Source organism: Megalopta genalis, chromosome 5 (assembly GCF_051020955.1).
Source record: "Megalopta genalis isolate 19385.01 chromosome 5, iyMegGena1_principal, whole genome shotgun sequence".
Lineage (NCBI taxonomy): Eukaryota > Metazoa > Arthropoda > Insecta > Hymenoptera > Halictidae > Megalopta > Megalopta genalis.
In genome coordinates this window covers 4,904,916-4,922,838 of record NC_135017.1, presented here as the reverse complement: position 1 = coordinate 4,922,838, position 17,923 = coordinate 4,904,916, and the positions used below count along the sequence as shown (strand labels likewise).

Genomic DNA, 17,923 nt, shown 5'->3' with positions numbered 1-17,923 from the left:
TGTTAGATTAATACGAATTTTAATTTCAGCAATGCTAATGCGAAAATTTACAGCAATTTGAATTTCGATGATATTAAATGATATGTTATTAAGGAATTTCAATAAAAGCAAAATGTCGAAGAATTTTCAGAATTGTTGTATACTGTTGATAATCAAATTTCATCAATTTATATTGTCAATTGATTATACAAAAAATTAAAATATACACGCGAATATTTACGCTAATTTCACGCATTATATTCTCGACATATGTAAATAACAATCTCAATCGCCTCTCACTTCTCAATCATCAGCCGATCATTGAATACATTGATTTTAACTTCTCTCGCATCATTCGATTCCGCAGTTATATCAATTATACAATTTTAATAAAAATAATCCCGAAAATATTATATAACTAATTAAAAATTGTTTCAATTATTGTTTTCATTCGTGATACACTAAATACGTAGCTTTCTCGTTATTAAATAAATGAATTTCCTTGTATATCAATTATGGAATTTATATATATCCATATTTCGGTTTCGTGAAATACTAAATAGAATTGATTCTCATATTATACAATAATTGAATTTTCGAACGTGATAATTATGGCATGGAACTCTTGGGAATTATAGCTGTGTTTGATTATTGAAGCACATTAGCGAGCCGAGAGATGACCAAGCAATATTAATTATAATTTCGAAAGTTTTCTTTTCGAAAGAAAATTACTGCTATATTTTTAGACACAATCTTTTTAACTTTATATTTATGTATATATGTACAAGAAAACTTTAATTCTGAAGATTTCTACTTAATTACCAATGAAATAATTATCAATTATGAATGATTTGAAAATTAAATAAACATTGAGACAATCTTTAACAAAAATGTACGTGTACATATCCATTTATTACTAATGATTTTATTCTCCACGATCTTTATGAAACTTCTTTGAAAATAGGTTTTAATAATTATTTCATATAAGTTCGTAACTAAAATAAATATTATAATTAAAATAAATATATTTATTTATGGAAAATGTTTTCTGTTCTTGATTTTCACGTAACTTCAACCAATGTAATATTTAATTATCATTACACATAAATTCAATTTAAATGAATGTTGAAATAATCGTAAGAATAATACGCGGTTGTATTTGTTTATAGAAGGTGATTTTCTCTCGTTAATTTTCATCGAACTGCAGAGGAAATAATAATAATAATTATTATTATGAACAAATTTCATTAAAATGGTTCCCAATCATTAAAAGGAGAATACGTTCGATAATGAATTTCTCCTGACGAATTGCACAGAGATTATTACAACAACAAATGTATATTTTATATAGACATGTAAAATCAGTGGCCTAATCGAAGCTTATCAAACATTCACGAAACCAGTACGAAATAATCCTTGCGCTGATAGCTGGCTCATTATCAATCCATCAAATCCATAATCCCCTATGCAACAAATACGACGTGAACTCGAAAGTCGATCATTCTCTTTCTCGTCGATCAATACCGTTGAGAGTTTCGCAAAATTTTCCGCGAAAATCTCGCATCAAACATAATTCCGCTATTCGAGTTTAGTTAAATGTGAATTCGAGCCGAATGATTTCGCACGATCCATCAAATGATAAATGTCGTCGACTGTAGAAATACTATACATTAAAAAATCACAGCAGAAGCTCAATGATTGTAAGAATCGTTGTAATACATGGCAGAATTCCGATACATGCAAAATACAATTAAGAAGAAAATGATAGAAATATTAGAAACTTGACGAAATACAATAATCAAATATAAAGATAGTAAAATGTAGAAACTATATAAATTCAGTAATCAAATGTAGATATATTCAAATATGGATACTATTTATTATATATTACTATATATATTATATTTATTATATTATTATATTATTATATTATTATATTATAATATAGATTATTAATATACAACAAATATAAAATTTACTGAATTTTTGAATTCATGTAGCTTCTACATTTTAGTATTTTTATATTTGGCTATATGTATAAACAATATAAATAGAGTATACATAATAAATAAAGAAATATTAAAAATATAAAAACTGCACGAATGTGATAATCAAATATAGAAATACTAAAGCCATAGAAACCACTAAAATGCAACTGGCGAATATAGAAATACTAAAATATAGAAACTACGTAAATGGAATAGTCAAATACACAAGAACTAAAAATTTAAAAATTATGAAAGATGCAAAATAGGGGAAAACTATAAAAAAAGACCGGTGTAAGTTGTGATTACGAAAAATATAGAGTCTACAGAAAATGCAATAGTCAAATATACAAGTACTAGAAATTTAAAAATTGTAAGATATGTAAACTGGGGGAAAACTATAAAAAATACCCGCTGTAAATCGTGGTAGTACTAATATAAATGACAAATAAAATTAATAACTAATTACCAATGATCAAATATAGAAATACCAAAAATTTTAGAAAGTGTAGAAGATATAAAATAGGCGGGGAATATAACAAACAATATTATAAATGATGAAATTATCGTTATCATCATTTTACACTTTTAAACATTACACGAAGCAAAATTGTGTAACTTAACAAAAAAAAAAAATTATTCTGTGTGTATTATACTATTTTCTATATTTAATATACATATAATTGGGTTGATGGTTTTAATCAATCATCTTCTCCTAATAGCATGTAATTACAGTCGCATTACAATATTCATCATACTCCAATCACAATCACAAATGGCGAGTTCTAATTACATTACAGCCAATATCGTATAATATTATATGTACGTAGTCACCTTGTCACCGTCCACTCACCACAAACCACATCCAGTCTCTCATGAAATCAATATTAGCTTATAAGAAATTTATATTTCTCTCGACAACAGGAAACAATAATACCTCTCATCATATTAGTTTATGTCAATTTAACAGCAATTTGAATTTTAACGACACTAATTAATGTTAGAATAATATGAATTTTAAGTTCGAGAATATAATATTTTAATATATATAATAACATATATAATAATAATTTAATAATATTTTTTGTAGAGAACTTCAACTCTCATGATATTAAATAATATTTTTTGTTCAGGTATTAAAGCTCCAATAATATTGAACGGAATTATAATATCATCGATACGAATTTTATATTAAATTTATAGGATATATGATGCTCAATGTTATATTTTCATATGATATTGTTTAAAATTGTCTCATATTGTTCTTTTTAACAATGTTTGTTATATGACGTACAATGATTATTTATTGATATCACATTTATGAGGAATTTAGATATCAATAATTACTATCGCATAAATAACGATAACTAGATTGTTGCATCATTAAAATATTTGAATAATACAACGAGGAACTCAAATTTCCATGATTTTAAATAATGTTTAATTTATTAGGAATTCCAGGATCAATAACATTACACAATGTAATCGTACTAAACCATTCTTATTAGGTTAATGCATAATTTAATACGGTAATAATGTATTAAATGCTGCAGCAATAAAAAAATATAAAAAATGTAAATTTGATAATATTATTAATTATATATATTTTATATATAAATATATATATATAATTAATAAAATATTATTAAATTTACATTTTTTATATTTTATAATTATATATATATATATATAATTATACTATATAATATACGATATAATAATTTAGTATAATATACAGTATAATATATATATGGTATATAAATATATATATATTATACTAAATTATTATATCGTGTATTATATAGTATAATTAAATACATTTATACTGTATATCATACTAAACTGTACATTATATATAATATAATGTAATACATTAAATACTATTTCTAGTATTTTACATAATTGCCAAAAGCTGAGTAATTAAGTTATAATTAAGTTATATTACGTTCGCTATCAGCGTAGTTATATTTATTGTATTTATTGCATTAAATACATTGTATCATCTTACGCAACATGATGAAAATGCCGTCAAAATGAAGCCATAAATTCTCTAAATATCATGCTATGTGCTATAATTTTAAATAATCATATTCAGAATATTAATATGACGTTCTTTACGCTGCCGGCGAACGTGTTAAGCAATGATCCAAACGTCACGGGTTGAAATTACCTCGACGGTCCACAAACCAAAAATAATATTCTTCGTAATTGATAGCATTTTTTAATTCGAATCTTAACCGTTAGAAACGATACGCAATTTCAATGCGTTCCTTTTAAAGCTGCCAAAAACCTGTTCCCAGTCACGTCCCACCAAAATTGATATTCCCCGCCGTCGCCACAAATTTCCAATAAACTCACCACACCAGCAGCGCCGCCGAAACCGAAGAAAGAAAACTCGATCGAGACTCGCGTGTTTTCCGGTAACGAATCGTCGCTCTCGCCACTCCATCCACGAGTGCAAACACTTCGTGGCTGCATCACCGACAACTTTAGGTGCTGGATCCGGGTGGGGTGGGGGGTCGTCGTCGGTGTTTGCTAAAGGTTGCCTCTGTGTTGTAAATAAACGGCGCGACCCGAGCGTACTGAAGATAGAAGCCAAACATCCAGCAGGATTTCTGGTTTCCTTTATATATATATATATATAGTTCCGCCCCCCTCTACCGCCTTCTTCCGTACCTTATAGAGCACAGCTGTACTATTCCCCCCCCCCAAAAAAAAAATTGGCCGAAAAGCGATATTCGGAGTACGTATACACTAACGGTCATAAGACGTTGCCCGCGACCATCGAAAACCATTCGTCTTCCGACGGTTAATCCGATACATGGAGCTGCGAAATTTCAGCGACACGGTTGTTTTTATGTTTCCGGTCTCCTGACTTCTGCGAACGGCGGATTACGATCGCCGGATATCCATCTCGGTGGACGTAGAATAAAGCAGACCCGATTTTCTGAAGCTTCGCAGATTATGGTATTCGGAAATGAAAGAATTTCGTAGCTTGCTTTAACCCTTTCGCTACGGGCGGGTTCTCCGTCGCGGTACTTCTGCTGAACAGAGCGCTGCGACATCACTGCACGCTACGCGACGGCGATCATCAGCGGAAGTCGGTACTCCGCGGCGGTCGGCGGAGAACCTAAGCTGTTTGAATTGAATGAATTTTTCGAACGAAAAAATTTTTCTCCAAAGGGTATTTATAAATAAAGAGTATTCCAGGGTATTTTATAACGTCTTAGCATGCGCTCTTTAATTTACAGTATGAGAGGAAATAAAACATTATGCAATATAATGCATCTTATGGAAAGCCACTATAGTGGTCCGTAGTACCTCAGTGGCACCAAATGGAAAGCCACTATAGTGGTCCGTAGTACCTCAGTGGCACCATATGGAAAGCCACTATAGTGGTCCGTAGTACCTCAGTGGCACCAAATGGAAAGCCACTATAATGGTCCGTAGTAGCGAAAGGGTTAAAGGGCCTTTTAGAGTGTAACGTACGGAGAATCTTCCCACGAATTTTTTATATTCCTTCCTGAAGGCATACGTCAGGCTGGTGCCAGCCAGCCGGAGGTTCATTTGTATATCGCGAGTCGAGTACCTCAAAGGGGGTACGACGACGAACGTTTCTGGAATCGGACCACATAGGAACACCCCCACTACCATTTTTCCAGAGAAAATCTGACTATATAAAGGGCCCAAACGCGACCGGGAATCGGGCTAGTTTCGAGTCATTCGTCGACGCGGAAACGTTAGTAAGATCGAGTTTCAATTCTCCTTCGAGCAATCTAACAGGTAATTAGACATCAAGTCAGAAGCCCCCGCCGATTCAGTGTGAAAAGCTGAGAGCGCGTTAGAGTCCGCGAACACTTGCTTACAGTTGTAAAACCCAACGCGTAATAAATTAGTTTTTACCAGTTTTCTTGGGTTACAAGTTTAATTATTTCCAGCTCCTATTTCGAACCAGTAGTTGGTATAACCCACCAAGATATATCTTAACCGCTCGAGGTATATCTTTATTTCTTTTCTAACAAAGTTACGAGGCACCCTAATATCAATTTCTCCAAACACCTTATCCTAACCTTAAAGGTAGCCACCCGTGTCGAAATAAACATCGGCTGGTCTGCGCACCTCATCCTAACCTTAAAGGTAGCCACCCGTGTCGAAATAAACATCGGCTGGTCTACGCACCTCATCCTAACCTTAAAGGTAGCCACCCGTGTCGAAATAAACATCGGTTGGTCTGCGCACCTCATCCTAACCTTAAAGGTAGCCACCCGTGTCGAAATAAACATCGGCTGGTCTACGCACCTTATCCTAACCTTAAAATTAGCCACCCGTGTCGAAATAAACATCGGCTGGTCTACGCACCTCATCCAATAATTCCAATTGTATGCAACCTCCGGCCACCCAAACTGCCTGGCCCTCGGCTCGTAACAAGAGCATGATAAGACGAGTAGTATTGTGGTTATTTATTTAATCCTGAGATAGTAGCGTCTGAAAGCAGAGGTACTTAAATATTTTTGATAAATTATTTTCGTTTAATTTTAAATAAAATCGTACGTGTTTTGATGAAGGGCGAAGAAACGAATCCAACAAGTATAATGATTGAATGCTTTCGATTGTTTAATCTCGAGATGTTTGCGTTTGAAAGTTGATTACTTAATGTTTATTAAAATAATGTTAATGTTTATTAAAATAATGTTAATGTTTAATAAAATAATGTTAATTAAAAATGGTGTGGCGTAAACTAAATACAGAATTAAACATTTCAAATTTAAGACCGACAGTGAAACACGGTGGTAGGAGTGTAATAGTGCGGGGTTGTATCTCGTCTGTAGGTGTAGGTGAACTAGTTTTTATCGATGGTATTATAGACAAAATGAAGTATTTAGACATTTAAAAAAAAAATTAATTGCAAGTGCTATAAATATGGGTATACGTACAGTTTTAAGTTTTATTAGGACAGTGATTCTAAACACAAGGCCAGAATTGTACAGGAATATTTATTAAACAATTGTCCAAAAGTACTGCATCCTCCTCCTCAATCGCCTGATATAAATCCAATTGAAAATTTATGGGATCAATTGGACCGCAAAATTCGTACAATACCTACAAAGACAACAACAAAGATAAAACAACGTTTGTTAGACGAATGGAAACGGATTTCGCTGGATTATTTAAATAAAGTCATCTGTAACATGCCCAAGCGATTACATGAAGTAATAAAACAAAAGGGTCAACCGACAAAATATTAATATTATGATAACATGATTAAAAAGATTTTCATTTTATATAAAATTAATGTAATTCACATTCACTGTCCGAATATTTTTGTGACTTTAAATTTTGTCACTATCTTGTTTATCGCATATTATACAAAAGAACATGTGCAATAAATAAACAAAATTTATGTTTCTACTTACTTTAAGAAGTGCTTTATTATATGAGAAAACAATTGATTCAATAATACTATCATAAACAATAAAAAGGAGCAATAATTCTTGTAACAATATCGTGTCCGAATATTAATGGGAGTCACTGTATATATTCATTATACTCGTTGCATTTGTCTTTCGATGCTCTACAAGAATATCGGTAACAATATACAGAATGTCGTATAAAAGAGTGCTGGAAATAGGAGTAGTATCTTTTTTCAGATACAAATATCAAGCGAACTACGAAAAAAAAACCGAAAAAATGGATCGTCGGATCTGTTGTACACGCGAAAACCACACAATGGAGCGATAGAAAAAGACATATTCCTAGTTAACAATACATATGTGACAATAATTCAAACAATATTTATAATTGTTTATGTTTTTCTTATTACATTGTCTATAATCATATTGTTCATAACTGATAATATTCTTTATTACTACTTTAGACAATATATTTGCATTACGTGACCTATAAAATTATTTAAAAAAAATTGGTTCAGTAAACATTTTTATCACAATTAACTACAAAAATTACTTAACACAAAGATCGTCGTATGAAATTTTATATTCCAATCATATAATTGCAGTCAAAAATCGTAGCCAAATATTGTAGCTGAAATAGAAAAGTATTGGCATCCACAAAAAATAAGTTCTTGGTCAATATGAAAATGTATAAAGTAAAATGTACAACTAAAATGTTTAGAATAAAATGTTCAAATAAAATGTTTAGAAAGAAATGTTCAAACAAAATGTTTAGAAAGAAATGTTCGATAAAGATGCTTAAAATAAAATGTTCAACTAAAATGTGTAAAATAAAGTATTCAACCAAAATGTTTCAAATGAAATGTTCAATTAAATTAACATCTACGAAAAATAAGTTCGAAACAATGCCTGTGTACGTCGATAGCGTCTGGTGTCGCATTTCGTATCGACGGCGCATTCAAATTCAGGAAACCTCGAAAACATAAAAACACCGATTTTCATAAAAGTCGCACGAAGTTGTGAATTGTGGCCAACTTTTTGGGCGAAAAGTGCCACGTGTGGCGTCGAGTGTCATCTGTCGAAGGAACGTGCAAACGCCGGAATACAAAAATTCTCCCGTCCACACCCTCGCCGATCCCATCGCAGACCCTAACCGCCATTTCTGGCGCGGCTCCTATCGGGTCCCTTATTTCGTCGACGAAAAAATGAGGAGGTGGGTGAACCGGAAGAATGCAGTCTCAAGCCTCCGCGACCTAACCCAGTGAAATGAATTGGAGGACCGTGCCCCGACCGTGAAAATCGACGCCAGAAAAATATTTTCCCGGCCTTCGTGCCCCGGGCAACGATGCCGATCTTTTGCGTAAGCCGCTTCCAGATATCTCGCAGGGTCGCTGAGATCGCTCGGTCCCCGAAAAATTCCGTTGGAAAAGTCGTTCGCCCATCGATAGCAAAGATTCCTCGCAGACGGAAGTGGTCGCGATCTTTTTTCTTGCGGATTTTAGGGTCGAAGGTTTAGGTTAGGTGGACGGGTTTTTATGGAGCTTGGGGGATGGTGTTTGAAATGGAGGGTCCGGGGTGTGGTGAAAAAAAAGATTGCAAATTGAATTGATATTTCATATTGCAAGTAATAATAAAATTTTTTATTTCATTAAAAAATCATTCAAATAATTTTCGACAAATAATTTATTTATTATTCCTTACTTGCAAATAAAATGTTATTTCTCATTTGGGTTTTAGAGAGGGACGATAAGATTTAGAATATTTAATTGCGCTGATATATATATGTATACTTAGTGAATAAATGTAGGATAATGTAAATTAAAGGGTTGGGACTTGAGTTCCAATATAATAATTACTAAAGAATTGAATTTGTGGAACAAAGTTTAAATTATTGAAGTTCCAAAATTTTAATTTTAAATTTTAATTTAAATATTAAGTTACTTCTGCTTATGTCTACATGCTCCTATGTTTTCAATAAATAGATTTTGGCTAGATTTTCTTTCTAATGTAAATTAAGGGTTGTTGACCAAGGTGATAATTACTGAACGGGTGAATTCGGAGTGCAAAGTTAATATTTTAAATAATTTCGAAATATTGATGAGTATTGATTTATTTTTGTCAATAGATTTAAGCTAGAACTCCATTTCCTTATAAATTTAAAGGTCCAGGGTTAATTACCGAGGTGTATTAGTTACTGATGAGGTAAATTTGGGGTGCAAGGTGAATATTTTAAATTACTGTGAAATATTCACGAATGCTGATTTCAGTCAATAAAGGTCCGGCTTCCCTTTTCGATGTGAATGGAATGGTTGAGGGTTAATGACCGATTGATCGTGGGCAAAGTGAACATTTAGAATCATTCCGGAATATTTCTGCATGCCGACGTATTTTTATAAAATCGACTTAGGCCAGGTTTCCCTATCAATATAAATGAAGAGAGGGGAGACTTATCAGTTTTTAAAAGGGTAAAATTAGGGCGCGAAGTCACCAGTTCATATTATTTGCAAATGTTTGCTAATACATTTCTATTAAATACGTTAAATAAATTTAAGTCAGCTTTCCTTTATTTTCTGAATCAGGGCGCCGAGGCTTGACGATAAAGATATCAACTATTGAAAGGGTGATTTTGGGGTGCAAAATTGACAGTCAAAGTTATTCTAAGACACTCCCTGCGCTCTGATAATATTTTCTTGTCTACACGTATTCTGTAAGCAAGGGTTCGAGGTTCCCCTCTTGTACCCTCAAGTTACCCAAAGAGGTGAGTTTGGGGTGCAAAGTTGGCAGTTTGTATTATTTTGGAAAGCTTGTAGATACTAATATTATTTATGTCATGTAAATTTCGGCTGGGTTCTCCCCTTTTTAATGCAAATCAGCTGGTTGTGGGGCGGCGTTGTACATCTAATTTACAGAAGGGACGAATTTTGGGGTGGAAAATTCACGTAATTTTGGGAAGCTCGCAGATACTTACATATCTTCATTATGTAAGTTCATGTTGTACTTCCCTTTTAATATAAATCGGGGGATCGAGGGTTGAAGTTTCAAATGTTGATTGCCGAAAGGGTGAATTAGGGGTAGAAAGAGATTACGGTCGAAACCATTCCAAAATATTTCTTCGTTCTTAGAAAAATCGATTGACTAAATGTGTCGTAAATTAGCTTCCCAATATGCGTGCAAGGGTTGAGTGGGCGGTATGTATATGGCATCAGTTACTAGAAGGGTGAATTTAGGGTGCGAGGGTTTACGTAGTTTCCGAGGAGGTCGTAGACTCTATGTTTATGCGGGTACGTTTATGTGGTAGCCAGTAATTTTCATGACGTTGTAATGACCAGAACTATAATTCTAGGCAATCATAGGTCTGCTGAAGCTGGTGATACTTCTGATTCTAACCGCGTTCCTGTTCTCTCTCGCTGCCGTAACACGGTTGATGGAGATGACTGTCGTCGTAATGTATCCGGTGCCCATTTTCGTGCTCAGACTGTTTTCGGGAGTAGTCGTTGTGAGTACATGTATAAAGGCAAATCTTACTTTCTGAAACATTCGCTCTCCCCATAAACCGTCTTAATATTACGCTAATTTCTTAACATAACAGTTGAAAAGCTGGCTATCGACTTTTTAGTTTATCTAACAAGTAACTTACGTGGTCAGCATTAGTAAAATGAAGAAATTATTAATCACTGTCTCGAAACCATTTTTATGCAAAATAATCGAATATTCTTGATAGTTGATTGTGATAATTTTTCAGCATTTTGCTAGTGGTTTTTCGGTTGATCTAGTAGCTTCTGCGGTCGTCGTTAACAAATTTAATATAAATTATGTTATTCATAATCTCTAAACCATTTTTATGCAAACTTCTGGCCAAAATATTTTAAAAATTTATGGACAATTTTGTCGTGCCACGCTAGTGACTTTTCAGTTTACCTAGTAACTTCTGTGATCGACGTTAATAAATAATAAAATGAATTGTACACTACGAACATGATCCAAAAGTACCAATAACGTCGGGGTAATTATACATGCTCGATCAGTAACAAGCGGTTCGAAAGCGTTCGTCGCTCGCTTTTTATTTAAACATTCGCGCTGGTGTCGACCCCGTGTATTTTCTCGCGGCATAAGCGCCCGGGAAAATGGAAAACTGTCATCGTGACTGAGGGAAGTCTGGTGAAATATTAGGTTATTACGCGATTTGGTAATCCCATATCGTCCCAGAATCCGTCGCGCGAGTAATTCGGCGAAATTAGATCAGCCATTATGCCGATCCGCGAAATTCCATCTTAAGAGAGATATTTCGGGCATTCGAAGGGATCATTAAACTCTCTAATTGTAAATCGGCTTCATCAAAAACATCACTGACTTCTAATTTTTCTGAAATTTTAATTTCTACAATATTTCCAGACACGTTTAAATTCATTTCAAAAGGACATTCGATTTAAGCGTTTAAAATAAAATGTTTCACTAAAATGTTCAACTAAAATAATCACACACACACACACACACACAACTAAAATGTTTACAATTAAATGTTTGAAATGAATCATTCGTCTAGAATGTTTGAAAAAAGATTATCAATGAAAATGTTCAACTGAAATGTTTAAAATCAAATGTTGAACTAAAATGTTTGAAATAAAACATTATAGTTTTATATAATTATCAATTGAAATGTACAACTAAAATGTTTAAAATAAGATACCAAAGAAAATGTTCAACTGAAATGTTTAAAATTAAATTGTCAACTAGAATGTTTATTTAAAATGTTTAAAAGAAAATGTTAAACTAGACTGTTTAAAATAAAGTTGTCAATTGAAACGTTTAACATAAAACTTTCAATAAAAATGTTTAGAATAGAATCGTCGATTGAAACGTTTAAAATAAAATGTTCAACGAAAACACGTTTACAAAAAAATGTTCAACTAAACCGTTTGAAATAAAATGTTTAATTAAATCCTTGATACCATAACGTTATCAGAAATATCAGTAAAGAAGATTTCTGTAATCTCTAGCAAGATGATGATTAATTAAAGGCATTTACTCTCTTGAAATAGTATCCGCCATCGAAGTATTTCACAGGGAACGTTCTTTTCCGTTTAAAGGAATGAATGTATTTATTTAAAGAGTCGGCCACTTTCCGGTTCCGTTAAATAAGCTTCCGCTGGCACGAATATTTAAGTGCTTTCTCTTGCAGCTTATCAAAGAACACCCGGGGCATGTCGAGTCCGTCCGGCACCTCCTTCCCCCCCCCCCCCTCTCTCGCTCGTTGTAAGAATACCTCGAACAACTCGACAATGCTGCTACTTATTTCTTAATTGTTCGCCGGTCGATTCACTGGTACGAAATAATTATATGCCACCATATTGTAATCCTGGTGCAACGCTTGACTCTAATTTTCATTGGGTTAGAAATTCAAATTTGGACAATTGGATGCAAAATGATACTTCAGTAGCGCGAATTAATGTTATATTCATAAGAAACAATTGAAATTCAGTAACATTGAATAACCTGAAATTCCAATAACACGATATTTTAATGATGTAAATATAGAAACAATATAATATTATAAATTTTATTTACAAAATAAATTTTATATATATATATATAGCTAACTATTTACCCATAATTAAAATAAAATAAATACTTTTAATATAAATGTAATATAAATATAATAATATATATATAAATACAGCAGTATAAATATAATAATATATAAATACAGCAGTATAAATAAAATAACATAATAAATACAGTAATATAAATTTAACATATGTGTAGTGTACATAAATATGATTCGAATATTTTGTATAGGTAGGAACAAAAATATTAGTAAGCTACAAATACTAAAATTTGTATTTTTACTTGGATATTATATTTATGATTTCTACTTTTATTATTGTTGTTGTTATTATTATTATTGTCATATAAAAATATGGCTGAAATATTTTGTGTAGAAAACGACAAAAATATTTGCAAGCAACAAATACTAAAATTTTTACTTTTCTAAAGATTTTATATTATTATCAATATTATTATTATTATTATTATTATTATTATTATTATTACTATTATTATTATTATTATTGCATAAATAGCATGTGTCGCATAAATAATATAATCGACATAAAAACTCAAGAAAATATAGTGAATTATAATTATAAACGATAGATTAACGTTATCGTTAACGTAATTACATAAAATTGTATAAAAATCCAAAATTAATGACGTAAGCAACGTAACATCGATAATAGATTGTAAGAAAATGGAACGACAAAATGGTATTTAATTAATAAAATCTACGTAATTAACTTGAAATAATTAAATTTAAATAATTGAGTTTAGATAATGAGATTGAATTACGATTAATTATTAAAGTTCGATTAGAAATAAAGATCGGCGCTCCAGTAAATTCGAAACGATACTTCTTTCAACGGGAAGTGATAGACAGGGCCAGAGGAAGCTCGTGGCCAGTTAATTTTTGACACCTGGTTGTCCGCAGTGGTTGGTTAAACAGACGGCCGGCGTAACCGTCGTCACCTACGGCCGAATCTGCACGCTGGAGTGTTCACCGATCGAGATCGATATAAGGGCTCCGGAAGTCAAGTACGAGAGGAGCGCGTTGCCAGGTTTGGTGCACGAAACGGTACCCGTGGTGGCTGTAGCAGTCGCCGAGGAATTGGAAACCGTAGGGTCAACCATGGGGCCAACCATGGCGGCGATCGCAGAGTTAACCATAGAGCCGGCCGAGACGGAAGAAGAAAACGGCGGCGAGACTGCTTCGCAGGTCACCTAACCAACTTTTCACGAGACTTTATGGAAATTTTCGTGGTTCCAAAATTCATGCTCGCATCTGTGTAAATTATTGTTATTACGATGCATGTTTTTTAAATAAACGAACCTCCTCGGTAGGGAATATAGCAATTTCTCCCGGAAATGCCAAATTTCGGGTTGCCGTGAATTTTCCTGTGCTAGTCCTACGCCTATGTAATTTATTGCTGAGTCGACGCTAATTAACATCGAAATATTTTTGTTGAAATGGTACATTTTTAACTTAAAAGACTACAAATCGCCTAACTGATCCGCGAGAGTGCGATTTCCTTTAATATATTTCGATTAAAGAAGCTGTTTAATTTTAGTCACGAACCACGCGTTGCAGATCACTGCGCGCTCGCGTCCAATTTCGAAAGAAACTACGATATTTCAGACATTTTCCATAATCTGGCGAAAAAATGTTTCCAACAAAAGTTGGTCAGCACTAGCTTCTCCATGTGTTCGAATATAAAATCTTCCGAGGAAAGATTGTTTTCATAAAAAATGCTGGCCACCTGGACTTTTTAAAACGATTATGTTCTAGCTGGTGCCGAGACGTGCCAAAAGAAAGCGAATTTCCAGACTCCGACGAAATTCGTCGTTTCGTTCTCCGATCGAATCAAATGTCGACAAATTGCGTCGACGACAAAGAAAGAAAAAGGAGAAGAAAAATGAAAACACGGCGGGCACAGCGCAATTTATTTGCAAGACCGGAGAGATAGGAAATTCAATGTGAAAGAGGAATCGGTTAAAAGCGAGATAAACGCGGCGTATCTGCACACGAGCACAGCCATTTCCCAAAGATCAAACAATGCTCCCAATCATTTAAATGGCGCTCGACACCGTCAAAAGCGTTCGCCGGGCTCCCTTCCGGCCCGGTACCCCCCTCCGCCCTCCGAAAGACTCCATTAGACCAAATCGTGCCACGATAAACCTAGAAACTCGCCGCGCGGGAGTTCTTTCGCGCGACGGGAGAACGCGTGCGAGAATCGCCGGGATACGTTTCCTCTTAGCTCTGGCGTCATCAAATCGTCGAAAATGGCGACGACCGGCGACACTCGACGGGAATAAGAATCAGAACAAGCGTTATCGAGACTGTTTCGCTCGCCGTTCCATCCAATGACGCCGAATATCCGGCAGAACGGGACACCCGAGGACACTTGAGAGAGGCAGACGCGGGTAAAAATATACGAAAAAGTATTGGAAATAATTAAGAATCGACTCTTGTCTCTATGGAGTAATATTTCAAGATTTATTCGACGTCGTAGAGATAAGTACGTTTCTTCGAAATAGTTTATTTGTGTTGTGCTGGAGAAAATGATTAATCGACATGGTAGTTTCTTATGACGCACCGGAAATAATTATTTGAAATGTTAGGTTTATTTCTAAATATTCGGTGTTAATGCGCTAAAAAAAACTGTTTACAATAGATAGCGTATAACTGAAGAATTTATTTCCGTCACAAGAATGGGTCACAATAAGTTTGTTACATTGTTATGTTTATTACATTGTTATATTATATCAAGTTTTAGTTTTATTACATTAGTTTTATTTTATTACACTGTTACGATATATCGAGTTTTAGTTTTATTACATTAGTTTTATTTTATTACACTGTTACGATATATCGAGTTTTAGTTTTATTACATTAGTTTTATTTTATTACATCGTTACAATATATCGAGTTTTAGTTTTATTACATTAGTTTTATTTTATTACACTGTTCCGATATATCGAGTTTTAGTTTTATTACATTAGTTTTATTTTATTACACTGTTACAATATATCAAGTTTTAGTTTTATTATATTAGTTTTATTTTATTACATTGTTATAATATATCAAGTTTTAGTGAAATATCAAATGGCCAGTACGAAGAGTCGAATAAAAACAGCTTAGTATGATAATAATAATGAGCTTAAGTATGAAATGCGTATAGTCCTTGCGCGACGAGTTTGCGTTTCCCCGTCTTACTAACTGCCCCACTACCACAGCTAGCGATCGCTATTGGCCGAGCGCGGCAGTGGAGCAGCTAGTAAGTGGGGGAATGAAAACAGAAGGGTGCCTTATCGTCGCGCGAGGACTACTTTACTCTCTAGTTTCGCTATATGAGCCGTTTATTTTGAAAGTGGCATAAGTCACTTTGTTTTTTTTTTAAATGAAAAGATACCGTTCAATTGTAATTAGTGTTACCATTAACTCGATTTTTTTGAAAAAGTGACTGATGCCACTTTCAAAATAAACGGCTCATATAACTTATGCATTTCATGCTCAACGAAACACTTAAATATTATTTCGATCTTCTCTCATAAATATTAATCCTAAGAAATAGTATTTCTTATGGTAGACCGTTAGTAATAATAACAATTCAAGTAACGACGATTCCTATTTTTATAGAATTTTTATGATATCCTTGCTAAATTATTGGTAACAATATTTTAACAATAATAACAATAGTTCAGACATGGACGATAATAACAGTTCAAATATTGACAATTGAGATTTTCATACATCGAATTATTACAATGTACTATCAAATTAATTGGCGCTTTGTTAACGATGATAATTGAGGAACATCGATAATTCTCATTTTTATTAAACAATTCATATAATTATTACGACATATTAAACAATTTTCTGTAAATTACTAACTATTGTTAGCAATAGACTTTGTCAGAAAAAGAAACGCTGCTTGGAATTATATTATTCATAATTTAATAAGGATTTCATAACGTATTGCAATAATTATATAAATTTTGTTAAATTTAGGGTGCTATATATTCTCATCGACGGTTCTCATATACATTTTGAAAAGAATTTTAAATCGTCGATATTTATATTATTAACTTCCAAATTCTTTTTAAAGTGTATTTGAGAACCGTCGATGAGAATAGATAGCACCCTAAATTTAACAAAATTTATATGATTATTGCAATACGTTATGAAATCCTTGCTAAATTATGAATAATATAATTCCAAGCAGCGTTTCTTTTTCTGATCCTAAAAATGAGAAGACACCACGGTACGTGGAATCTGTTGTCCCTGTCGCTTAAAAAATCATGAACATGTTTTATGGGGACATGGACGCGGCGTTGTGACATTGTCATCCTACGATAATTAATTTTCACGTGTGAAATATTAATTAAAAACCCGTCAAAACCCTTCATGAGACAGGGATTTAACTAATGAACGACGGGATGAGCGGTCGTCGACGATATGTTGTCAGTGACGGGCTCAATCTGCTCTGAAAATGTTAATAATTTATTCGTCCATCATTGTATTCTAATAATTGCTGAATTATTAATGATATCGGTAGTATAAATTTACAAATTTATCGTTACACAGATTGTTGGCAAGACTATGGACAGTTTTGTTGAATTTTTCATTGAATTGTTGATCAGTGCGATTATCAATAATTAATTATAATTATTATTATATTATATAATTTTAATATAATAATAATAATAATAATAATAATAATATTTATAATATAATTATATAATATATAATGTAATTATAATAATTATATAATTATTATAGCATAATTATATGTAGTTTAGTTATATATTATATAATTATTGTATATTAATTGTTATATATTATAGCTACTTTAGTTATATATTAACAGCTATTATATAGCATAATTTTAGTTAACAATATTTTGCATATTACTATAATTACAGTTACTATATTATTCAATTTTTATTTTCGTAAATCCGTGACATTTTCTTATTCAAAAATGGCGACAGATGCCC

General features: G+C 32.8%; 1 protein-coding gene across 1 annotated transcript; it reads left to right on the top strand.

Moving 5' to 3' along the window:
* The first annotated feature begins 8,360 nt into the window (after positions 1 to 8,360).
* Positions 8,361 to 14,268, top strand: LOC117219992 (uncharacterized). The gene is made up of 3 exons (XM_033469576.2): positions 8,361 to 8,735; positions 10,719 to 10,871; positions 13,860 to 14,268. Exons 1-3 carry the CDS (start codon positions 8,721 to 8,723, stop codon positions 14,151 to 14,153), a joined length of 462 nt encoding a protein of 153 aa, XP_033325467.2. The 5' UTR covers positions 8,361 to 8,720; the 3' UTR covers positions 14,154 to 14,268.
* The last annotated feature ends 3,655 nt before the right edge of the window (positions 14,269 to 17,923 follow it).